Source organism: Dama dama, chromosome 5, assembly GCF_033118175.1.
Source record: "Dama dama isolate Ldn47 chromosome 5, ASM3311817v1, whole genome shotgun sequence".
NCBI classification, from domain to species: domain Eukaryota; kingdom Metazoa; phylum Chordata; class Mammalia; order Artiodactyla; family Cervidae; genus Dama; species Dama dama.
In genome coordinates, this window is record NC_083685.1 from 94149272 (window position 1) to 94176258 (window position 26987).

Genomic DNA, 26987 nt, shown 5'->3' on the forward strand with positions numbered 1-26987 from the left:
AGCCCCTGCATCACTTCCTTTATAAGGCTTCTGGAGAAGGGTCACTTTGGGTCAGCTTAGCACTCACTCCCCTCTCTACAAGAACTGCCGTCTGGGAACTCGGAGTAGAAAGGTAAGTGCCTCTGCTCCAGGACTGCTAATTTCCTTCCTTCTTGAGTAAGTGTGGATGAAGATCCCACATGATCTTCAGGTAGCTTTACCCTTGGTGCTAGAGAATAAAGGGCTGAGCGACCATCGGATTCAGGGAGTGGCAGTGAAATACCACAGTGATGTTCTCTACTCTTAGTGACAAGAAAAATAAAGGTCAGAACTGGCAAGTAGAGGAAGTCAGAAGGGAAGAGATTAGGGTCAAGAGTGGGGAAGTGAAAAGTCTGGGGAGAGCCAAGGGTGGGTATTTAGGTTGATCAGGGCAGAGAAATTAGTATTTATAGCATCTTACAGTGTATTAAAAAGCAGAAACATCACTTTGCCAGCAAAAGTCTGTCTAGTCAAAGCTATGGTTTTTCCAGTACTCGTGTACGAATGTGAAAGCTGGACCATTAAGAAGGCTGAGCGCCAAAGAATTGATGGTTTCAAATTGTGATGCTGGAGAGGACTCTTAAGAGTCCTTTGGACAGCAAGGAGATCAAACCAGTCAATCCTAACAGAAATCAATCCTGAATATTCATTGGAAGGACTGATGCTGAAGCTGAAGCTCTAATACTTTGGCCACCTAATGACAAGAGCCAACTCATTAAGAAAGACCTTGATCCTGGGAAAGATCAAAGGCAGGAGGAGAAGGGGGCAACAGAGGATGAGATGGTTGGATGGCATCACTGATTCAATGGACATGAGTTTGACCAAACTCTGGGAGATAGTGAAGGACAGAGAAGCCTGGCCTACTGCAGTTCATGAGGTCACAGAGTTGGACACGGCTTAGCAACTGAACAACAAATACCTCTAAGTAAACCTAGACATAATACAATACAGCCTTTCATATTGCAGAAGGGAAAAATGGATGGACAGATAGACAGATGATAGATACTGAGATATTGGCAAAGGGCTTGGCAAAAACAAAAGCACAAAATACAAGTTCTCCAGAACAAACTCTTACATATGTGAACTTAAAACAGGATATCATTTTTGAGCTTCCCTTTTCTCATTTTAAAATGATCACCTATCTTCAAGAATTTCTGTGAAATTTAAATGTAGTAAAATATTTGACAAAAAGTTTATATTAATAAATGTTGGCTTCCTATTTTTTCCTCCCTTCTTTCTCTCCTTCCTCCCTTCCTTTTATCTTTTTTCCCCTTCTGTTATCCTTTCTCCAAAGTCCTGATGCGAGTTAGTAGTAGAAGCTTGTTTATAACACAAGCATTTGGACTCTTAACTCCACAGCTCTTTCCACTGTGATGGGTTGTCCTTATATACCAGGAGAAAGAAAGAGAGAGAGAGAGACAGAGGGACGGGGGGCAGGAAGGGAGGGAGGGAGAAAGAGAGAGGGACTGTGAACGTCTTTGTGTAGAGAAAGAACTACTTACGGCAAACTGGACCACAGGACCCGAGGCACACCGATCCTTGCATGGACAGACAGGGTGGGATGACTGGAGAAGTGGGAGTAGACAGATGCATTCAGAAGAGAGATGAACCTCTGCTCAGAGCAAGGCTGAACTCTTGTCACCGTGTCATGAGACACTGTACTGTGTCACTGCTATTGATTCATACCCAGATTGGGCGTGCCTTAATGTTAACTTCGGAAAATCCTCCTGTGATGACATTTCCTGAGGTCAGGCACTCTACACTGATACAACCTTCATAGTTGTTAGAATAGTGAAACCCTTCCATCCCATTTTGATCATTAGCCACAGTCCTGGGTCCTCAGAGCAGTTTCCTCTGTCCCAGCCCCTTTCCTGGGATCCTCTGGATCTCAACCTGAGCTGGAAATTCAAGAGTTAATGTCTAGCACTGTAAGGGCCATGGGGATCCTGCACAAGCTCTAATCCAGTATCCATTCCATTGATAAACGTACATGCCCCGTTATCCCCAGCATCCAGCAGACACAGATTAGGTGCCTCTGTGTACCTCTCTCCCTCTTTCAGCAGGTCCACATTTTCTTGCTCTCCATCTCTCAGCAGTGGCCTATGGAGCCAGGTGCCCGGGGCAACAAGACTGTGGTCACTGAATTCATCCTTCTTGGCCTAACAGAGAACATAGAACTGCAACCCATCCTTTTTGCCATCTTCCTCTTTGCCTATGTGATCACAGTTGGGGGCAACTTGAGTATCCTGGCCGCCATCTTTGTGGAGCCCAAACTCCACACCCCCATGTACTACTTCCTGGGGAACCTTTCTCTGCTGGACATTGGGTGCATCACTGTCACCGTTCCTCGCATGCTGGCCTGTCTCCTGACCCGCCAATGCCGAGTTCCCTATGCAGCCTGTGTCTCACAGGTCTTCTTTTTCCACCTCCTGGCTGGTGTGGACTGTCACCTCCTGACAGCCATGGCATATGACCGCTACCTGGCCATTTGCCAGCCCCTCACCTACAGTGTCCGCATGAGCTGTGACGTCCAGGGAGCCCTGATGGCCGTCTGCTGTTCCATCTCCTTCATCAATGCTCTGACCCACACGGTGGCTGTGTCCGAGCTGGACTTCTGCGGCCCTAACGTGGTCAACCACTTCTATTGTGACCTCCCGCCCCTTTTCCAGCTCTCCTGCTCCAGCATCCACCTCAATGGGCAGCTTCTTTTTGTGGGGGCCACCTTCATGGGGGTGGTTCCCATGATCTTCATCTCGGTGTCCTACACCCACGTGGCAGCCGCAGTCCTACGGATCCGCTCGGCGGAGGGCAGGAAGAAAGCCTTCTTCACATGTGGCTCCCACCTCACCGTGGTCTGCATCTTTTATGGAACCGGCTTCTTCAGCTACATGCGCCTGGGCTCCGTGTCTGCCTCAGACAAGGACAGGGGCATTGGCATCCTCATCACTATCGTCAGCCCCATGCTGAACCCACTCATCTACAGCCTCTGGAACCCCGATGTGCAGGGTGCACTGAAGAGGTTGCTGACGGGGAAGCGGCCCCCCGAGTGAGAAGGCAGGGCTGTCAAGATGCCCCTCCCTCCTTGAGCAACCCCCCGCTTTCTTGTGCTGAAGGCTTAGTTGTGGGCAGGAGGATATTCAAGCATGGACTAAGAAGGAAAGTAGATAACTCAGGCCAGGGTAGAATGTGGTTTGCCTTGGACTGGGGAGAAAGGCTAAAGCTTAGAGAAGAGAGTAAGTATCTAAATAACTGATGAAAGGTGGATTAGAGACAGATAGGAGAAGGGACTTTCCTGGTGGTCCCAGTGGCTAAGACTCCATGTTCCCAGTGCAAGAGGCCTGAGTTCAATCCCTGGTCAGGGAACTAGATCCCACATGCCGCAAATAAGAGTTCACAAGCCCCAACTAAAGATCCTGCCTGCTGCAATGAAGATCAAAGATCCTGCAGCTAAGAGCCAGCACACCCAAATAAATATATCAATATTTTTTTAAAGGACAAATGGGAGAAAATCATACTATGGGTCAGGAAGTGGGACACAAATAAGTTGTATTTTTAAAATTCAATGACTTTTCAGTTGAAATACATTAAAAATATTAATTAAAATGTTTGCCCTCACCCTTTTAAGATAGGATATGTTTGCATTTTAGGGCTTCCCTAGTGGCTCAGATGGTAAAGAATCTGGCTGCAATGCAGGAGACCCAGGTTCGATTCCTGGGTTGGGAAGATCCCCTGGAGAAGCGGATGGCAGCCCACTCCAGTATTCTTGTCTGGAAAATTCCATGGACAGAGGAACCTGGCGGGCTATAGCCTACACGCTCTCAAAGAGTCAGACACAATTGAGCGACTAACATATTTGTATCAGAGTATTGGGTCTGGGGACTTGGCTGATGGCTCAGCGGTAAAGAATCCACCTGCAATGCAGGAGATGGAGGAGACTCGGGTTTGATCCCTGGGTTGGGAAGATCCTCTGGAGGAGGGGATGGCAACCCACTCCAGTATTCTTGCCTGGAGAATCCCGTGGACAGAGGAACCTGGCAGGCTACAGTCCATGGGGTCACAAAGAGTTGGACAGGACTAAAGCAACTGAGTACGCACTCATGCATGTTTTTTTTTTAAAGATTCTTCTTCAGGAAATAAACTCATGAATGTGGAATTAAGGTTTGGCATAGCCTGGGAGCAGGATGTGGGGACCTGTCAGAGTACCTTCCAGCATCTTCTTCAGAGCAACACTATCAAATACCTCTTCCTAAAACCAGGGTCCCCATCCCGACTAACCATGAGTGGGAACAACACATTTTCATGTCACTGCGTGAACTCGCTCCCCCAACCTCTCCACTGAAAACTCGCGAGTGGGTCATCATTAATTTCCTGCGAAGAAGCATTCAGAATAGTTAGTTTTTATTTTTCATGGCAAAGTACCCCGATTTATAAAAGGGCATTCTATCTAATATGTATAGAAAATCAGTAAAGGTGAAAAATGAAGGGAAATAGAAGTTTGCAGTTTACCACTGAATGAGTACTGGAAACCAAGATTTTACCAAAAGAGCGAAACTAAGGGAACCCATGGAAGAACCGTGACTAGAATGAGAGTTGATTTCACATGCAGTTGTGACTGTTTCTAGAATTTTTTTCCGTGAACCTTTCAGACACTTCCTGGTCCACAAGTTGGAAGTCTGAGAAGAGGGACCTTACCTAACATTCTTATTAATTGATGAGGAGGGCAGCTTGGCCCCCTCAAGGTGCCTGAGAATATTCCGAGTCAAATGAACATTCCCACCATCTCTCTCTTCCTGAAGCCCGCTGTCTCCCACTTCAGGTCCACTGCCACTCTGGGGCCGCCCTGCAACGGCCTCTGGGCCTGGGCCCCTCCGGCACTCGGGCCACCCACGATGCCTGGTTAAGCCCCTGGGGCAGTGTCTGTCCCACTTGACGCCATCTGATTTCTTTCTGATGACCACTGTATCACATCCAGACCTTCACCGGGAATGTCATGTCCCTCTGTCACTCATTTCTTCCCAGCCTCTCCCATCAGTCTTTCTCAGCCACAGCCTCTAGCTCAGCGAGAGCTTTTCTTTATCAGGAGACTCTTGCATCTCTTCACTTTTATTGCATGTTCGTAATCTCCTCCAAAAGAGTGTGCCCTGCTCAGCAAGAAAGACATCATCATCATTTCTGTATTCCTTGCAGCTTCTTTTTGGCTCTCCCTGACTAGACTGTAAGCTCCGTAACGACAAGGACCATGTTTTCTATTATACATGTCTTCAAACTCACAGCACAGTGCTGAGTGCATAAAGCCATCTCATGGATCCATCAACTGCTACTAGGAACTGATAACCATCAACTGGTATTCCTGACCTGTGACAGGAAATGTGTGTTCTCCGTGGGAGGTCAGTGAACCAGCCAGATGTTTTCTAAATGCCCGAAATCCAAGATCTTAAGATATGAAGGGAAAAGAAAAGAAGAAAGAGAAGCTTTCTTCTGAGGACATAGTCAGTCACTGAGCTTGACATAACAGGAAGAAGCTTTCTGGATTTCATGTGTGAACTGCATGTCATTTCTCTCCCAGAACTAAGAGAAACTGCCTGAAGTTAGAGCCAGAAAAGTGTCTCCCTCTTGCAAAGGAATGTAAGAGAACATTTAATTAGCAAAAGCTAATTGGAGCTTGGAGCCCCAGGGTTCTGAAATCCTGCAACATCCAAGCCTGGGCTCCATTCAACTTGGAGCACGTTAAGCAGGTGGGATGATAATAATAAATGAGTGCTAATCAGTATGACAAAGTGTTTGTCTTTCTTTAAATGATGTCCTTAAGTGAATAGTTTTTAACTCTGCTCTGAAAATATGAGCAATTCATATGTAGTATAAATAATTTTAATGAAAAGTATATTTTTGTTTAAAAAGAAGAATGAATATATTGACATGAAAAGATGTACAGCACATATTGCTGAATTTAGAAAGTGGTGATGATGTGACATGTAATGTGTATCGGGCAAAAAAGTGCTGTGGAACAACCCCCAAGTTTTAGGTGGTGATTTCCACTGCAGAGGAGAATTGGACTGGGCAGAGGGGTGGGAAATGCAGGACTTTCAGTTTCTACTCCATTTACTCTTTTTTTTTCATATTGTTTATTATTTTACTTGCAATCCCATAGAATGACCTACTGGATGAATGAGGATATTTTTTTTGGAGAGGGGGGAGTGTTCCAGGGATTGAACAACACCACCAGAAGTAGAAGCCTAGAGCCTTAACCACTGGACCACCAGGGACGTCCCTCCATTTACTCTTATTTGAAGTTTCTCACTGAATTCTGTGGCTTGCCAGGTGGCTCAGTGGTAAAAAATCCACTTGCCAATGGAATCGCTGCAGGAGACTTGGGTTTCATCCCTGGGTCGAGACTATCTGCTGGAGGACGAAATGGCAACCCACTCCAGTATCCTTGCCAGGAAAATTCCATGGACAGAGGAGTCTAGCGGGCTGCAGTCCACAGGGTCACAAAGAGCCAGACATTACTGAGAGACTGAGCACACATTCACTGAATTCTGTAATGTAAAAAACAATTTTTTAAGTAAATGCTATTGGTGGATACGGGGGTGGGAAGAGTAAAATGAATTGACTGCGATATTTTCTCTCCAGCCTTCAGAGTGTCCTCTGTCATCCTCATCTTTGAGGAGAAAAAAAAATAGTAAGTTGTTTGTCCATCCAATATAAGGCCACTGGCTTCACTTTATCTAGACTCACAGGCTCCAGAGAGACATAAAGTAGTTGTTGGTCATCTTATCCATGCTGCCTCTTCTGAGATGAGAGCCAAACCCAAGCATCTCTAGCCTAGGAAAATACTCCTGGGGATCTTTCCCCTCGTCCCACCTCCCGGCCCTGAAAAGTCAAATTTCACCCTCCATTCCACACGAATGCCTACCTTACACCAACACCAGCACACCTCCTCCCCGCAAAACCCTTGCACTGCTGCCTAGTTTTGAATCTTTTTATGTAATTCCAGTCAAAGGTAGTGACTCATCTTGGTGGGGACTCGTAGATTTTCGTGATTCCTTGTGCCAGATATAGGGTCAGATATAGGGTCATGGCCTCTGGGAGCTTAAAGAAACCTTTAGAGATATTTTGGTCCAGCCACCCTGACTTCAGAAAACTCACATCCAAAGAAACTTGTTCCAAATGTTCTTGGCCTTCAACACAAATGTGAGCTTATTGAGGACAGCCAGGATCCATCTGCTAAGCTCAGCTAATGTCATTTTATAAACCATAAGCATCTATAACACATATGCCTACTTGGACAAGTTCTCAGAAACATTTTCACATTGCTTCTTTCTCCCACACCCATGTCACTATCTAGAGGCCCACCATATGTGTCACAAAGAGAAAGGCACTGTTAGAACCCAAGAAAATTATGAAAGTAGTATGATTCCTCATTATACTACTGGCACATAACAATATTCACAGAGCACTCTGAAATCTGTGTTCTCATTTGAATTTTGCATCTGCACAGTTGAGTATCACTTTGAAATCTGTGTTCTCATTTGAATTTTGCATCTGCACAGTTGAGTATCACTTTGAAATCTGTGTTCTCATTTGAATTTTGCATCTGCACAGTTGAGTATCATCCACAATGAGGACCAGGATTAGAAAATACAAATAAGAGGGCCAGTTTTTATTATCTTCACTTTGCAAATTAAAAAAAAAAAAACAGAAGCTAAGTGATTTCCGAAGGCCATGAGGTTAGTAAGGCTTCCTAGATGGTCCAGTGGTAAAGAATCTTCCTGTCAATGCAGGAGACACAAGAGACACCAGTTCGATCCCTGGGTGGGGATGATCCCCTGGAGAAGGAAATGGCAACCCACTCCAGTATTCTTGCCTGGGAAATCCCATGGACAGAGGAGCCTGGCGGGCTACAGTCCATAGGATCACAAAGAGTCAGATGGACTGAGTGACCAAGCGCGCATGCATATAGGGTTAGTTAGTAGTCAGCAAATGCTGACTCACAGCCCAGTATTTTTGCCTTCCTCCACGATTGCCTCCAGTAAATCACCAAAGACTTCTGAACTAAGCAGAGTGATGCTGACTCTCAGCATAACGAGTCTCGGAAATGGGAAAGGCACGACAGTTGAGAGAAGAGAGCCTTAGGACATCCAGAGACTTGCTTTCTAACCCAGCCTCTTCTACTTAAGGCCACATGAGCTTTCGAAGCCATTCCTTCCTTCCATATATCTTGCACCTTTTTTCATTCACTTATTCTGTGATAAATACTCAGACCCCCTCCTCCCACAGGACACCAAAGGCTATGGGGAAAAACAGGGCCTTAGGTAATTAAATTAAATGGACAGGTGATAAGATTGAGAGCAGGAGGATATGCCCAGGAATAATTCATGCACAGTGGAGCTCTGATGAATTAAGGCTGGTTCTTGGGCTGTGGCAACTGGAGAGATGCCCAGACTGGAGACAGTGGCAGTGGGCCAGGCAGAGATGTGACAGCCGGAGAGGCAGTGGTCACCGAAACTGAAAGAAGTGAACTTGGGGAGGAATCTTGGAACATCAGCCAGAAAATATCTAGCCTTGTTTTCAGAGTTTATGTTTGTAGGATCTGAAGAGATTAGGATATTAAGGCCCTAAAAGATTTCAGACCATTATTTGGTATTTACAAATAGTTGCCCAGGCCAGGATATATGGAGAAGCAAATATGAATCAAGCTTCCTTCATGTGCCGGGCAGCAAACTGAGCAACCCATGCTCCTTGTTGCATTAAACTAGCTGTGATTAAAAAAAAAAAAAAAAAAACTAGCTGTGATCAAGCAAAGTCAGCATTGGACCCAGAAGTTGGGAGACCTGGCTTCTGGGCAGACACTGCTATTTGTTAGCTATGTGGCACTGAACAGGTCAGTTACCCTCCGTGGGCCCCAGTTTCTCATTTATGAAATGGGAATCATAGCACACAATTCAAATGATTATTCTGAGAATTAAAAGAATTGAAATACAGAATTAGTGTTGATAAGTATAATGTTCCCTGGTGCCTATTTCCTGGTGGCCCTCCCCTGGTGGTTTACTTGGTAAAGAATCTACTTGCAATGCAGGAGACCCAGGTTCAATCCTTGGGTTGGGAAGATTCCCTGGAGAAGGAAATGGCAACCCACTCCAGTTTTGTTGCCTGGAGAATCCCATGGACAGAGGAGCCTGGTGGGCTACAGTCCATGGGGTCACAAGAGTTGGACATGACTCAGAGACTAAACCAGCACCGCAAGTATAATGTAGAAGGTGTTAAAAATCCATTGGGTTTTGAGTTGCGTCTTTCTAGAGTTTGTGGCCTCATGCTGGAAAACACCAAAACAGGAACTTACTGCCCCAAACTCCAGCCTTGCCCGGTCAGTGTTAATGTCTTTTGTACCACCATGGACCTCACTTCTCTTGAATGAACTAATGAAAGACTCAGAGCAATAGAAGCTTCTGCCCTGCCGTGGACACTTGGAAGGGGGCATGATTAATTCCCTGGGTCCCCAAACACTTTGCTGACTTCTCAAGCTCAGCAGAGCCTCAGGAGGTTCACCCATCCATCCATCTTTCTCACAAAGTTTCCCACTGCACAGAGTTTCCCACTGAGACAGCGGTGACGGGAATGGGAATGAAGTCCTCGAATGTTCCACAAACAGAATCCTCTAATTAGCTCACAAATGAGAGTTCAGGATAACTTGGCTGAGAGCTGGCTGGGGATTTGCTGATTGTCTTCTGCATCTCTGCTAACAAGGCCAGAGGGAAGGGACACCCAGAAAAGATTTTGCTTTTATTTGTGTCCTTTAGAAAGAAATCAGACCTTAGAGAGGAGGGTGGAGGAGGCCAATTAGTGATGGATGGTTTCAGTAATGTCCTTAACAAGATTCATTAGCAAAGTTGCTAATAGAGGGAAGATGTGTTCAAAACAAGGTTGCCTGGGTGTGAGTCTCAGCCTCTCTGCAAACACTTGCCTCCATTTCTTCACTTTTTTCTGGCTTTTGGCATTATGTGCTTCTACCCTCATCACACCCCAAAACTCTCCTGTCCACCCACCCCTCCTCCATCACAGCCTGGTTTTCTTCAATCCCATATTCAATAAATGTGCTTACTCTGTTGTATCTATTGGTTGCATCATTTTATACCTGCATCAGGATTTCCTTAATCAACCCTATCTTAACCCTTTAGATTGTTCCCCATTTTCCATTATTAAATGCAACGTTTTATATGTCTCTGCACAGCTGTTTCCTTGATCGGACCGTATGCATGTATATATCTTCAACATACTTAAGAATATTGACAAATTATCAACTAGATGCATGGTACCATTTGAATGTTCTGCCAATTCAATGCAAGAGGGCCCCTTTCCAGACCTTAAGCAACTGCAGGTATTATCATTTAAACCAGGGATCCCCCAACCCCCAGGAACTGGGCCACAGAGCAGGAGGTGAGCGGTGGGCAGGTAAGTGAGTGAAGCTTCATCTAGCACTCCCCATCACTTCCATTGCCACCTGAACTATCCCCACAATTGCTTACATTACCACTTTAACCACTGAACACTCCCCTTTTCTGTGGAAAAAAAACTGTCTTCCATGAAATTGGTCCCTGGTGCCAGAAAGATTGGGGAGCTGAAATCTTTACAATGTGATAATCCCTGTTTCCCATTACTGTTCTACTTTGCATTTATTGTAAAGGTTCTTTTTCTTCTTTGAGTGCAAGTATTGACTCTTAGCTGCAACTATTTTCCTTATTTATATTTGCCTCTCATTAATGCTAATTGTGTTTTTAACATACAAACTTTTGTCTTCTGTAGTCAAGCATATAAATATTTTACTTTATGACATCTGTCTTTGCTGCCATACTTGAAATTATTTTCCCCATCTCAAGTTTATGTAAATACTCATCTATTTTTCTACTACGTATTTTATAATTTTATTTTTAACATTTTCCATTTTTCCATCCAAAATTTTAGTACATGATTTGACATAGGGATACAATGCTATGTTTTTTAACTCTATAGCCTGTGTTCCCAAGACAGTTCCCAATAACTTGAAGAGTGCTTTTGTCAAATATTAAATGTCAATTAAATGCTTCTGAACAACTTTATATTCTGTTCCACCATTCTGTGCCGTGTTTCAACCACTGTAGCTGTGGAACGGATCCACAGTTCTGAAAATCTCATATTCACATCACATTCTCATTACTCTCTTTCCTCCCAAATGTATTAATAGTTGATTAGTATCACATGTTCTCTCTTCCAGTTTAGCTATAGAATCATTTTTCTCACTGGAATCTTCTACCATTGGGTTTTTACTTGGAATGTGTTGAATTTATAATTTGGGGATGGAAGCTTTACAGTATTGGATCTTTCCATGGTATGGTCTATCCATTCATTCAAGTGTTGTTTCTAAAGAAAAGTTTTGAAGGTTTTTAAAAAAATGAGTCTCCGTGTTTTTATTAAATTTATTTTGAGATATGCAATATTTTTGCTTTCACAAAGTGGATATTTAATATGAGATATGAATATTTTAAGACTCTTAATCTGTGTTGTTGAACTATCTAATAACAGAAAGGTGATGCCTTAATCTCCATTTAGAAGTTGTCCATATCCATTTTACCATGTCATCACAAATATTAATTATTTTTAATCATTTCAAATTTGAGAGGCAAAAATATACTAAAAATTTACTTTGCTTTTTCTGTTTCCTAGTGAAGCTGAGTGTTTTCTTCTGTTAAACATATCATTTTTCTCTTTTGTAAATTGCCTTTTATGTTCTTGGGTTATTTATTCAGTGAGATGTCAGCATTTTCACTTCAATATTTTTATTTTTTAGTTTGTTTCAGATTTCTATTAGATCTTTACAGGTTAAATATACTAACGTTTTCATATTTTCTGCAAATATTTCTCCAAACTTGTTGTTTGTCTTTTAATTTGGGTAATTTTTACATACATTTAAAATATGCTTGTGTAGTCAGATCTATTGATCCTTTCCTTCATGCCTCCTTCCATTGCTCACATGCTTAGAATGCCTACTATCATTGACAGTTATATAAACAGTCACTTATTTATTCTCTTGGGCTTTTAAAATTTGGAGCTTTGTATTTAACTCTTAAATCCACCGTGCATTTATTTTGGCACATCGTGTATGTTTTTTACACATCCAAAAGGTCTTTATTTTTCAAATGAGCGATCAATTGCCTCAACAAGAGGGAGCAATCCATTCCCTGCCCCACCCTCACTGATTTATAATGCTTAATTTATGATGGGAATGCAGGTTGTTGCAACATCTTCGAAGATCAGCTTGTCAGTATCTAGTAAGGATGAAAATGTACAAGCCCTGTAACCCAGCAGCGTCACTCCTAGGTTTATACTCAGACAAGAGCACCAACCGGCACACACATAAGAATGCCCACCAAAGCATTATTCGTAACGGTCCATTGAAAACCCAAGTGTCCATCATCAATATAATAGAAAAATATTCTGTCGTGTATTAATACAATAGGGTGTAATACAGTCATGAACATGAACTTGTTAAAAACTTTATAAGCAGAAAACTCATCTATTGACAGAGTTGGGAGACCAGAAGGGGGCGCTCTCGAGCCCTGTGTGGATAGCCGACCCCAACAGAAATAAAGAACTCACGTTCTTTGACTCAGCCAATGAAAAGCAATGAATTCCTTGTTTGCTACAGCACTCCCGACTTTCTTTAGCCCCCATGATATTATTCTCCTTCCCTTGCCGTATTGGGACTTGCACTTGGCTCTCCGTGGTTGCAGACTCTGAACTGCAATTCTCTGCTGATCCCAAATTAACCCATCTTTGCTGGAGAAATGTCTGGCAGTCTATTTGTTCAAGGTCAACAAACTAAATCCATACCTGAATACTTGGAAGAATCTTGGAAGCATATGAAGGAAAAGAAAATATGTATTATATGAATTTTATACATAGATAGATAGATAGGCAGGCTTCCCAAGTGGTGCTAGTGGTAAAGAACCCGCCTGCCAATGCAGGAGACATAAGAGATGCAGGTTTGATCCCTGGTTCGGGAAGATCACCTGGAGGGGGGCAGGGAAACCCACTCCAGTATTCTTGCCTGGAGAATCCCAGGGACAGAGGAGCCTGGTGGGCTACAGTCCATGGGGTCGCAAAGAGTCAGATATGACTGAAGTGATTTAGCATGCATGCACATACATATATGTGTGTGTATGTGTATGTATATATATATGTATATATATATATACATACACCCCAGAAAAGTGTGTTCGACTGGTCTGCCTTGGATCATAAACCCATTACTTAAGCCAGGGAAGAATCTTTAGTCAGGTTCTATCCACATGGAAGAAAGAAAAATGACACTACAGGAAACAGGGCAGATAATTAAGAGAGAATGAGTGCTATTAGAAAAATAAATATCTATTATAGCCTTTTCCTTATCTTTTAATTCATCATTTCTAATTTTTTTCTCTTCATTTTTCTGTAACCCTTTCTGTAATTCCTCTAGACCTTTCTACTCAAAGTGTGGTCTGCTACCCAGCAGCATCTGTGTTATGTGAAAGTTTGTTGGAAATTCAGAATCACAGGCCTTCCTCAAACCTTCTACATCAAAATCTGCATTTAAACAAGACATCCACATAATATATATGCGTAGTGTGGAAGGAAAATAAAAATGGAATTGTATAGCTAAGAGAGCTCTCTCAAATGAAGCCAGGAGGCCATTGAAGAAGCGTGATAATGAATGTCACAACTGAGATGGAGTCTGAACTTTGACCATTTATAGTAAGTCCCCTACACACATACCTTCACGCTTTGGACTCTCAAAGATGCAAACGTGTGTTCCATCCCATCGGGCGTGAGTGAAACTGTATCTTGCCTTCGGTTTTCCTCCTGCCTGTCCACTCGATTCCAGCCCCTGAAGCCAGCTATTGTACTACCATACTTTTCAAGGTATTATATTGTAAGATTAAAAAGGTTTTCTTTATTTTTGTGTTTGTTTTTTATGTATTGTGTGAAAAGTATTATAAACCTATTACAGGACAGTCTATACAACCTATTGTGTTAGTTGGGTCCCTAGGCTAACTTTGTTGGACTTATGAACAAATTGGACTTACAAACACACTCTCTGAATGGATCTCAGACATACTCTTTTGTCTTACTGCAGACAACCAGAAGATTTGCCCAGCATTTCAGAAACTCACAGTACTTATTGGACCTGTGCCTAAATAACTCCTAACAAACTCTCTCTTACAGACAAATACTTTCTTGCATTGGTGCGTGCTTAGTCACTTCAGTCGTGTCCACCTCTTCTTGACCCCATGGCTGTAGCCTGCCAGGCTCCTCTGTCCATGGGATTATCCAGGCAAGAATACTGGAGTGGGTTGCCATTTCCTTCTCCAGGGGATCTTCCCTACCCAGGGATCGAACTTGGGTGTCCCACATTGTGGGGAGATGCTTTATTGACTGAAGTACATCCAAGTTAATCCTAATTCTTGCCAGACAACTTTAACAACATTGTGTCTTTTGCCTTTCTAATTCCCCTGCCCCTTTCTCTTCCCTGAAACACTCATTTTACCCAAATCTGTGTCTCCAGAATTACAGCTCCTAAGACCTCAACTAAACTCTTTCTTATTTGCAGCCTTCTCTATTTCTTGGTCAACAGTGGTAAAGTTAAAAATGGCAAAGTTCTTGAAGTTGGTTCTAGAGTCTTAATTCAGTTTTCTGCAGTGATAACCCTAATTCTTTATTTTAAAAATTGAGGAGGATGGAACTTCCATGGTGGTCCAGTGGTTAAGAATCTGTTTTCCAATACAGGAGACGTGGGTTCAATCCCTGGTCGGGGAACTAAGATCCCACATGCCATGGCGCAACTAAGCCCATGCTCAGCTAGAGAGCCTACCTTCCATAAATACTGAGCCTGCATGCTCTGGAGTCCATGCTCTGCAAAAAGAGAAGCCACGGGTTGCCACAAAACAAAGCCCACACACTGTAACAAAAATCCAGCATGGCCCAAAAAAGTTTTTTTTGAGGAGATGATTTTCCCAAGAACTTTTCTACTGAACCCCTCTGCAGGCTTTTCTTGGTTTAACAAGATCTTTCAGGATCACTGAGACCATGCCTTAGAGCTTTTAAGCATTCTCTTGTGTCCTCCATTAAGTCTGCCCCAATGAGAACCATGTATTCAGAATTATTCAGCTTGGCTCTCCCTCCTAGCTGTCTACAAACCTTCCTTTGTTGATCCCTGCCTGCAAGAGTCCAGATTTAGAGCCCTGGGAGCAAATATGAATTCCTTAAGCTTCTGTGCTGGTCCAGCTTCATAGAGTCCTGGGTGGAGTGGGGTGGTGGTGAGATGTCAGCTAATGGACTGACAGTGCCTCCAAAGAGCAATGTGGGAAAGCCCTCTGTGTTCTCTGGGTTATCATCAGGTCCAAACCTCAACTCCGGGCTTCCCAGGTGGCGCTAGTGATGAAGAACCTGTCTGCCAATGCAGGAGACCAAAGAGATAAGAGTTCGGTCCCTGGGTCAGGAGGATCCCTTGGAGAAGGGCATGGCATCCCACGGAGAAGGGCATTCCAGTATTCTCGCCTAGAGAATCCCATGGACAGAGGAATCTGGCAGGCTATAATCCATGGGTCGCAAAGAGTTGGACACAACTGAAGTGACTCAGCACACACGGCACAAACCTAAACTCTGTCTGTGGGCTTTGCATAACCCTGGGGAGGGGAGCATGGCTCTTGGGAAAGCATGAGAATGGGAGGGCCTGCTCTATGGTAGCGTCTCTCTCTCTTTCTTTGTCTTTCAAGCTGTGCTTTAAGGGCACTGATCCACAATGGATTTTGGATCTTGTGGAACGCAGCCATGACCATAGACTGCGCATTTTCATCAAAAGCAGTGATCTTCTCCTCCAGTGTATCTGTTCCAACTTCATTGTCTTCAACTACACACTGTATGTGAAGTTTTTAAATTCCATACCCCACTGGAACTAGTTTAGAAGAGGCCCAGACTAAGCCTTCTGCGTGAATACCTCTGACGCACTTCTCCAGTTTTGCCATACTTGTCTCATCATCCCAAAGGTTCATGTCTGGTAAGACAGAGACTTGGCAACAAGTGATGGTTGTTTGGCTTTTTTTGACTCATACTGTGCAAGGGGTTCTTCTCTTAGCCTCTTGGCTTCTTCACTTTCCTCCTCCTCATCAGATCCAAAGGGATCAATATCCTCATCATCTTTATTATCTGTAGCTCCACTTTCTGTGGTGCCTTCCACATTAGCGGGGCCATACTTGCCCAGAGCCTTCTTCACCCCTGGCAGGCTGGTCTTTTTGTAAGATTGGATGTGATTATACCTTGGGCTTCGCTGGTGGCTCAGACAGTAAAGAACCCACCTGCCAATGCAGGAGACCCAGGTTCAATCCCTGGATTGGGAAGATCCCTTGGAGAAGGGAATGGCAATCCACTCCAGTATTCTTACCTGGAGAATTCCATGGACAGAGGAGCCTGGTGGGCTTCAGTCCATGGAGTTGCAACCGAGTGACTTTCACTTCATATACCAACATATGGCATGACACAAGTCAGGAGGTGGTGGGCCTGAGATGGCTTCAAATTCTGCCATGTTTACTTGTGACGACATAGACCCCTAGATGTAGCTCTTGTCTGCCAAGGAGTCATTCAGCACCCAGAGGTGGGCAGGGCTTTTCAGGTTTTCAAAACCCATGATGACAACTGATGGAGAACTGGGTGGCAGCGGAGGAAAAGAGAAGCGCAGGCAGTTGCCGCCGAGCACTAAGAGGAAAAAAAAGGAGTGATAGTGTCTCTGTTTGACATTTCACATGCATTTACACCCACCTTACATCTCTTTTGTAAACCCTATGAGATAGAGTTATTCTTTCAGAGCCTCCTTATTTTCCCTGTCCCACGATTTTAAGCCTTTAACCTTGAATGTTCCCAAGACATCATAGAGGCAGGAACTTCTGGGTCTAGTACAAGTCTCTTGTGGGTGAGTCCATTTTGTGGATGGATATCACTGAGTTCTGCCAACCAGGTTTAAATTCCCATTAGTGAATTTTGTCACACTAACTGTAAATCTTTTATTGGTCCTACTGGTATCAACCACTTGATAATAGGAACACATACAGTATTCCAAAGTTTCTGCCCTCATCTCATTACATGTCCATGTGAGTGAAAGTTGCTCAGTCATGTCCAACTCTTTGCGACCCTTGGAATAAACAGTGCATAGAATTCTCCAGGCCAGAATACTGGAGTGGGTAGCCTTTCCCTTCTCCAGGGGATCTTCCCAACTCAGGGATTGAACCCAGGTCTCCCACATTCCAGGCAGATTCCTTACCAGCTGAGCCACAAAGGAAGCCAAAGAATACTGGAGTGGGTAGCCTTTCCCTTCTCCAGGGGATCTTCCCAACTCAGGGATTGAACCCAGGTCTCCCACATTCCAGGCAGATTCCTTACCAGCTGAGCCACAAAGGAAGCCAAAGAATACTGGAGTGGGTACCCTATCCCCTCTCCAGCAGATCTTCCCAACCCAGGAATCGAACCAGGGTCTCCTGCATTGCAGGTGGATTTTTTACCAACTGAACTATCAGGGAAGCCCAAACGTCCACAGATTATTTTACCTATTTTTATATATAATAATTAAATATATAATAATGATATTATATATAATAATATATTGTCTATAATAATACATTGTATACAATAATATATAATATATTATTACTATATATCATTTATATATAAATATTAATATAATAAATAATAGATAATATTATATATTATAATAATATATGAATTTAAAATGTCCATAGATTATTTTAATTCTTTAGGTAAAAGCCACTGCAGGAAATAAGGGCTATTATTTTTCAGGAAATTGTTCCATCTGAAGCTGTAGGTTCAGTGTGTCTGTGGGAGGAAAGAGTTCAGGATCTTCCTTCATCACCATCTTGAACCGGAACCAGCTATTATTTTTAAAATACAAAGAAGAAAATACTTATAACACTACTATTGTCATTTTACTATACTACCTTCCATTCTTTTTCCCCAGTGTTATTGAGATATAATTGACCTATACATTCTTTTTTTATATAATAATTTTAAAAAATTGCTTGACTCAAATGTCAACTGGGGCCCTCCTGATTTAGAGATCCAGGTACAACTGCCTTGGACTTTCAAAGATCACACCCGGGAAAATTTCAAGTCTGCCACAAGACTTCTGAGGCTTCCTGACAAAATCCTGACTTCCACTGGGGTTCTGCTCACAGAGAGGCAGACTTCCTGCTGCATCCCCTCAACCCAGACCTGAAATAGATGCCTCCTTTGAATTCCACGTTCTCAACTCAGTCACTGCAAAAGTAACTCAGATTATTTCGATTCAGATCTGTTTCATCATTCCTGCAGTTGATGTTCTTATTTTTCCTTCTTCTTATTTTTCTTGTACTTTTTCCTGATCTCCTATTCTTTCCTCTCTCTTCTCCCAAGTATGAGAAAGATCTCACTCCAAGAACATATAGTGGTACAAAGCCTAAGAGCCTCTATAAGTAAAGTCTCAGGGGCACTAGAATGGGGTGTGTGTGATCACGGGCAGAGAGGTGGATGAGGAGCTGGAGTGGTTTTTCAGACAATTCCCAGAGGCAGAACTCAACCTGACTTCTCTGTCTTAGGGTGTTTTTAATCATCTGGTAAACTTTTTCATTGTACTTAACTACTTAAGTTACATATTTGAGGATCCAGTTCACATCCGCTGCTTGTCAACTCCTCTGGGTTGAATGCCATTTTCTTTTAGATATATTCTTTCTGAAGTAATGTTTTCCTTCTCCATTTTATGCCTTTCATGTTTGTGGTTTCAGACCTATGCTGCTTTCTCAGTTCTATATAAAAGAGCATGCCAAAGAGTCCCCCATTCCGAGTATGTTTATGAGGACCTGATGTTGTTCAGATGTGTGATTTTAAAGTATTCTAGTTCCCATGTTGTCTTCTCCTTCAAATTTTAAATTGTAAAGCAATGTAAGTTCTTAAAACCAAGTTTAATCCTACCTGTTTCTTAATATGTCTTTTCCAGGTGACCTGTCATTTTATCCTTTTCTGTGGAATTGTATTTTCAAATGTTTTGATTGACAACAAAAATCAACAAGTTGTTTGTTAGGAAGACCCTCAGAATTTTTGGGAAACTGGTATTATTTCTGTAGGGTCTGCCTTCCAAGAAGTCTTGATTTCTGTATTGCAAATTTTCTACATCTGATAGTACACTCTGTGTATGTGTTTCAGAGATACTAATACGTGTTCTTTACTGTTATGGGTGACTCAACTCTTACTTAAAATAGCAGTTTTGGAAGCAGGTCTGCATATTCTAAAATGTCGGATTTAACTTATTTAGAATGATGTGAACTAGAAGACATAAAGATTGCCCTCAGAAGGCAGTTCAACACTGATGCAAAATTTTCACCCAGGGCACGTTTACAAATTATAGCATTCTTATAGCTTAGAACCATAATGCATATTATATTATTTAACAAAGTCTTATAGGTTTATTCATAATAAACTATGTTCTTAATTTAGCAATATATTACAATATCCAACCAACACTACTAATTCCATTTTCACTAAAGCACATTCTAAGACAAAAAAATATTCAATATAAATTCTTGCCCTGAAGCATTTACAGTTGCATGTAAACTCCTCAGAACATGAAAGGTCTTTAAAAAGAATCCACAGAGAAAATTCAACAAACTAAGTCCATGACTCCTGGAAGGTGACTCTGACGTACTTCACAAGTTGGAATCAAATGTCCAGTTATATGGAAAGTCATGACCTGGCATCTGAGGTTTTTCCTCTAGATTCTGAATTTATACTCTTTCTAAACACAATTAAGTTCAGTTTGTTCTCCGATCCTTAATAAAGATCATTTACAATTTCAGCTTCTTTCTATTTACCCAAATAAGATTAACACAAATTAATGTGATATCCTCTTTACAAAATAATAACTATACTAATAATTGTTCATAGAGTATAATTTCTCACTTGGGTGATAAAGTAGAAGGAAATATGAAAAAATATTTATTTTTATAAAATAGAAATATAACATTATAGGTATATTATTGTTATAACATAAAAACTAGTATATAAATATTTTAAAACAAAACATTTACATATATTTAGATTGTTAATTATTGCATTAATTAATATTTATTTATTAAATAAATGAACTTCTTTAATAAATTGATATAAATATTTTAAAATGTTATATACATATTTCTTTCTGTGTTCATGTATCATGGTATATATTTGGAAATCAGTACACAAGTCAATTCTAACCAATACAAAACTTAATGATATTCTTCTTGTATTTATTCATCTGAGAATTATAACTAAGAAAAAATGCAAATATTAGATGTCTCTTTTTTAACTTTTTATTTTATATTGGAGTTTAACAGATTAACAATATGGTGATAGTTTCAGGTGCATAGCAAAGGAACTCGGCAATACACATATATGTTTCTAAACTCCCCTCCTGTCCTAGATGTCTTGTTGTGCAGTTTATTGCTTTTCAGATGCAAGGCCCAAGAGAGGCCAAGACCCTGATTCAGAGTTGGCTCCACTCTACTAGAAACAGGTAAAGCCATGATTACAGCTCATGGATTTAACAGCCAAAGGAAATGAAAACAAAGTTCTGTTTTCCACAGAAGCTAAAATCAAGAAAAGAAAAACTAATACTAAAAATCATAGTAGCATTTCACAGTGGGGAGAAGGCACACTCAGCCACTGGTGATGGCTTGTGTAATTAGTAAAAAAGCTTGCTTGATGAATTTCTTCTCCACATTTGTCAGCAGCCACGGAAAAATTATTCACCTTTTGACCCTGAATTTTTTTCTCTGGGATCTTAGGAAAGCTTCGTGGAAGAAAGTAACACGTAAGTTGACATACCTCCCTTACTTTTTATTCAAAATTACCACAGTGATTAAGTAACTTGTGGCATGTCCACTGCATGAAACATGCAGTCATTAGCATGAAAGTGTTAGTCGCTCAGTTTCTGACTCTTTGCAACCCCTTGGACTGTGGCACAGCAGTCTCCTCTGTCCATGGGATTCTCCAGGCAAGAATACTGGAGTGGGCAGCCATTCCCTTCTCCAGGGGATCTTCTGGAGCCAGGAATCGAACCCGCATCCCTTGCATCTCTGGCATTGTTGGCAGGCAGGTTCTTTACCCCTGTGCCTAAATCTCTCTCTGACCTGCCTGTTAACCACTCAGGGTGCAATCTCAGAGCGTCCCACCCTTCAAGAAGACAGGGAAAGTCAGGCTCTACCAGTTAATTTCTCTCCATTTACCAAAGAGGAAACATGCAGAGAGGAGAAGAGACTCAGTGGGGGCTCCTCACTCACTCCAAGACTTCTCTGACTCTCCTCGGAGCCCAGTAGGGCTGGCACCCTGTGGACCCCAAGCAACGTTTTCAAATGAATGAACAGTCGAGCTAAAGAGGCTCATCCCCTGAGATGTGGCTATCAGTCCCGCAAGTGCTAAAAGGCACACCAGGTGGAGGAAGGGCAGGTGAGACAGAGAGAAAGATAGAGTCTGTCCTCGAGAGAAATTGATCAGCCTGGGAATTAGTCTGGGCCCTCCAGATGCAGGAGGGCCGCTTTGCCAGGCCAGTGAGAAGAACAAGACAGTCAAAGGGCTTTGGAAGAAGCAGTAGGAATTATCTTGCCCCAGCACCAGCTGGTCAGGGCTGAGATTCTGGCATCTCTGACCTGGGCTGTGGGCTTACAGAGAGCAGCATCCTTGAAGTCCATCAGGAGCAGCTCCACACGTGTCCCATGGTCTGCTTTCCTGAGGTGAATCTGCCATCACCTCCAGCCCCTCCTGCCTCCCTGGGCTTCCAGGTTAGATGGGACCTCTAGGGCTGTTCCCTGGGGCTTGGGGAAGAGGTTCTGGGGTCCATGCTGGGACACTGGGCATCAGAGTCATCAGCTCCACTTCACCACTCTCCTCACAATGGCATCAGAAGAAAGAACTCTTTTCTGAGCAGTCACAGTGAGGTGGCAGGTTTAGGGGTGATGGTTGCAGCTAGGCATACGTACCTCCAGAGAGGAGAGACCAGGGTCTCCTGGCTGTGTGGTTGTCAACAAGTCTTGCCCCTCTCAGTGCCCCTTCAGAAGGAGGCAGAGGAGCAAGAGCATCCTTTGGGGACACGGGGCCAACACAGGTGTTACCACATGGAGGGGTGTCTTCCTCGATCTGGGCTCCCCGACCCTCGCATTCCCTTTCTCCCATTCAGTCTCTTTAGAAGGATAGAAGAGAAGGCACCATGCTGGCTGAGAACAGAGGGTCCTCCTGGGGCCAGTGGGTGCAGAGGCCATAGATCTCCGTGGAGTTGCCTGCATAACTACTTAGTGACCCCTCTGCTCCCGCCCTGCATGGCCTTAGGCTGTTGAGGTAGCTCTTCCTCTCCAGGGCATACCTGCCTTAACTCCCCGGCTGGAAGCAGAGCAGCATCTGGTATATGGTGTGAAGGGCAGAGCTCACTTGTGTTCACAGGTGAGTGGTCAGGCAGGAGATTTGCTGGCGGAGAGTGGAATATTCAAAGGCAGGAAGGCAAAGTGGGTAAACTAAATGCCTGAGTGACAGAGAAATGAGAAATAGTCTCCAATGCATGGCAGACAGGATGGGAAAGTGCATAAAAACTTAGGTAGGATCCGAACCCCAGATTCACATCCTGGCTTTGTCACCAAATTGCTGAATGAAGTCAGACAGTGTGCCCTGGGTCCTGCTTCCCGTTTGTGCCATGGGTGTTGGGGGAGATGATATCTTAGAATCACTGCCAGTTGGCTGATACAGAGGTAGGAAGGAAGGTGAACTCTTTTTTAAAAAATATATTTATTTATTTGGCTGCATTGGGTCTTAGTTGTAGCTTGCAGAATCTTCATTGCATCATGTGGGATCTTTCCTTGTGGTACATGGACTCTCTAGTTGTGGTGTGTGGACTCAGTATTTGTGGCGCTCAGGCTCCAGAGAGAACAGGCTTCAGTAGTTGCAGCAAGCAAGTTTATAGTTTCCCCGCGGCATGTGGGATCCTAGTTCCCTGACCAGGGATTGAACCCATGTCCCCTACATTTGCAAGGCAGATTCCTAACCACTGGACCATCAGGGAAATCTCTGAACTCTTTAAGAATGTCTTAGCTCTCAATGCTCACTGGCTGGCATAGAGTAGATAACAGCAGGTAAGACTGCCGTGTAAATTATTAAAGAAGAGTGAATGAGAAGTTGGTGAGGAAACCAGAGGAGGAGAGGAAGCCCTTGGAATAGAAAGGGTTCGTGTTGTTGTGCTTGATTGTTCAACTCTTTGCAATCCTGTGGACTGCAGCCCAGCAGGCCCCTCTGTCCATGGGATTCTCCAGACAAGAATACTGGAGTGGGTTGCCATGCCCTCCTCCAGGGGATCTTCCCGACTCAGGGACTGAAACTGCATCTCCTGTAGCTTCTGAATCGGCAGGCAGATAGTTTACCCTGAGCCACCTGGGAAGCCCTAGAAAGAGTTCATCTTGGGTTAAAACAGGAGTTGCAGAGAAAGCTAGTCAGGACGCCATCGAAAGAAGAATCTGGGTTGACCAGCAAGAGACCAGGGTCAAGGAATTGGATAGACACTCCCCAAATTGAGAGACCTAGGGCCCAATGACCACTCCCCACTCTGTTAAGGCAGATGGAGACCTGAGACAAGAGAAAGGAAGGAAGACGCTGTTGGTTTTGTTAGTGCAGATTCCTGCATGGGCCTCAGTGTGCCCAGGAAGATTCATGGAGGTCTCTTTGTGTCTCTGGCATTGGTGGGAGTTGGAGGAGGTATGTGTCTGGGTCTGAGTCTTCAGGTGTATGTGGCATGTACATCTACAGATGGGTCCGTGTGTGCATCTGTGTGTGTCTGTCCTACCTGTAAACACATGTATGTGAGTGTTCACATGTCCTAGTGGGGCTGGATGTGTCTCTGGCATGTCTGTGTGTCTGGATTTATCAGACTCACATCCCCTTGTGCTTCTGAGTGCATCTGAGTATTTCCTACAAACGTGACCTTTTCTGTATAAGGTTTAGGGCTGCAAGCTGCCTGGGAAATGGCATTCCCGGTCTTAGATCTTCAATATCTCTGCCTCTTTTTTTTTTTTTTTTTTTTTCATTTATTTTTATTAGTTGGAGGCTAATTACTTCACAACATTGCAGTGGGTTTTGTCATACATTGACATGAATCAGCCATGGAGTTACATGTATTCCCCATCCCGATCCCCCCTCCCACCTCCCTCGCCACCTGATTCCTCTGGGTCTTCCCAGTGCACCAGGCCCAAGCACTTGTCTCATGCATCCCACCTGGGGTGGTGATCTGTTTCACTATAGATAATATACATGCTGTTCTCTGCCTCTTTTGATGAACACTTGTCTGTCCTACTCAAATGCCACCTCCTCACTGTAGCCTTCCCTGACTCTCAGGACAGTTCAAACAAGTTCTCTGAGGGCAGATATTTAGTTATCTGTTCCTATAAGGCCTAGCAGACAACTAAACATCTGTCCTCAGAGAACTTGTCATCTAGTGGGAAGACGAGCATCACAGCAGCAAAAGTCACTGTAATATCAGCAAATGAGGGCCGAGTTCCAATTGAGGGTTACAAGAGATGGAGGAGAGAGAAATTCATGTGGGCTGAAGAAGTCAGGAAAGGAGGTGGGAACTGAGAGTAGCACTGACACATACACACCACCACGTGTAAAACAGACGGCTAATGGGAGGTTTCTCTACAGCACAGGGGGCTCAGCTTGGTACTCTGTGATGACCTGGAGGGGTGGGATGGGGGTGGTGGGAGGGAGGCCAAGAAGGAGGAGATATATGTGAATACATATAGCTGATTCACATTGCTGTACAGCAGAAATTAAAATATTGTAAAGCAATTATACTTCAAAAAGAAATAAATACATATTTTTAAAAAAGAAAGGAAGCAGGGCTTCCTGGAGGAGGTGAAGCTGGGGTTGGGTATTGGGATGGGGTAGGAAGATCACTTGGAGAAGGCAATGGCAAGCCACTCCAGTACTCTTGCCTGGAGAATCCCATGGACAGAGGAGCCTGGTAGGCTGCAGTCCATGGGGTCGCTACAAGTCGGACACAACTGAGTGACATCACTTTCACACCTTGGAGAAGGAAATGGCAACCCACTCCAGTGTTCTTGCCTGGAGAATCCCACGGACAGGGGAGCCTGGTGGGCTGCCGTCTGTGGGGTCGCAGAGAGTCAGACACGACTGAAGTAACTTAGCAGCAGCAGCAGCAGGAAGAGCACTGCAGGTTGGGAGCCATGTGCAGGAAAGGCATGCGAGAAAGGTGTAAGCAAGAGACAGTGACAAGGGCTTCCCTGGTGGTTCAGTGATAGAGAATTCACCTGCCAATGCAGGAGCCGCGGGTTCGATCCCTAATTTGGGAAGATCCCCCCCCCCCCCACCACGTGCTGTGGGGCAACTAAGCCCATGAGCCACAACTACTGAGCCTGTGCTCCACAACAAGAGAAGCCACTGCAATGAGAAGCCCATGCACTGCCACAACTACAGAAAAATCCATGCAGCTACAAAGATCCAGCACAGCCAAAAATAAATAAATAATTTTTTAAATGATGGAAGTGGCAAATATATTTTGTAAAAAAAAAAATGAAAAAGAAAGAGACAGTGACAAGACCATCTTGGCTAGGGTTGGGAAAGGGAATAATGTGGAAGCAACCAGAGCTGAGGTTGGAGAGGAATCCTGGGAGCCAAGCTGGAAGGCTTTGGGTGCCAGGCTGAGTGGTTCACACCATATCCAGTGGGCAATGGGGAGACTGGCAGGACAGCAGAGCTGGGTGGAAACAGTATGCCCAGGAATTCCTGAGGCCCTTATAGGTCTGGCTTTCTCTCTCTCTCTCTCTAAGGCTGCTGTTCCAGTCCACAGGAAACACGCTGAAGTCTCTGGGCAGAGATGGGTAACAGTGTATCGGTCTCTAAGACCAGGGACCTCTGGCCAGGAGGGGCACCAGCCCAGAGGCTCTGCAGACAGCCCTGAGACGTGGCACGCTGCCCTCCAGGTGACAAACCCAACACTCCTCTGCTGTCTTCTCACCTTGGGTTCTATTTTCCTCCCCACCCGACTCCACTCTGCCTTCCAGGGAAGAAGCAGCCACATGTTCACTTTCCCCCTTTCCTGAAATTCTCTTCCTATTCCCAAGTCTCTGACTGGTGATCTCCTACTCATTCTCCCAACCCCAGTTCAACCCTTCACTTTGGAATCTTCCTTGAATCAGCCAAGCAGAGGGAATCATTCCTACTTTGTTCATAGTTAGTACTGCTTCTTACATTATGTATGTCTGGAGGCCAAGGACAAAGACTGCCCTACCTTCATAGTCCGAGAGACGAACACAACACCTGACCCAAAGCAAGCACTTGATAAACTCACATGAGGTGGACTGTTGAACTGTTTAGTACCCCCATACAGCCCAAGTCCAGCTAGAGCACTGTGTCCAAAAACAGTGACAATGCAGAGGGTAACCAGAATGGAAAAAGACCTGGAAACTGAGTCCTATAAGAAAGGATTTAGGGCACCAGGGTGTTTGGATTGGAGAAAAGAAGACTCAGTGGACCTCGAACAGATTTCTTCGAACACAATGTGAAAAGCTGTAGAGAAAGCAGATTTGGTGTGTGGCCCCCAGCGGCCAAAACTGGGGCCACTTGTGGAAGTTACAGGGAAGCAGGTTTCAGATGAGATTAAGAAAAAACATACTTAATATGTATGCCCAGAAGTGGGATTGCTGGGTCATATAGCAGTTCTATTTCCAGTTTTTTAAGAAATCTCCACACTGTTTTCCATAGCGGCTGTACTAGTTTGCATTCCCACCAACAGTGTAAGAGGGTTCCCTTTTCTCCACACCCTCTCCAGCATTTATTGCTTGTAGACTTTTGGATAGCAGCCATCCTGACTGGCGTGTAATGGTACCTCA

The 26987-nt window shown here is 43.8% G+C and overlaps 2 protein-coding genes and 1 pseudogene across 2 annotated transcripts in view; 2 read left to right on the plus strand and 1 right to left on the minus strand.

The window, feature by feature from the left end:
* LOC133055933 (olfactory receptor 1L4) overlaps positions 1 to 26987 on the plus strand; it is a 192585-nt gene that overhangs the window by 162675 nt on the left and 2923 nt on the right. The window lies entirely within an intron of this gene.
* Positions 2109 to 3068, plus strand: LOC133057956 (olfactory receptor 3A10). Its single transcript, XM_061145068.1, has one exon. It carries the CDS (start codon positions 2121 to 2123, stop codon positions 3066 to 3068), a length of 948 nt encoding a protein of 315 aa, XP_061001051.1. The 5' UTR covers positions 2109 to 2120.
* On the minus strand, positions 15684 to 16711 carry LOC133057957 (elongation factor 1-beta-like; annotated as a pseudogene).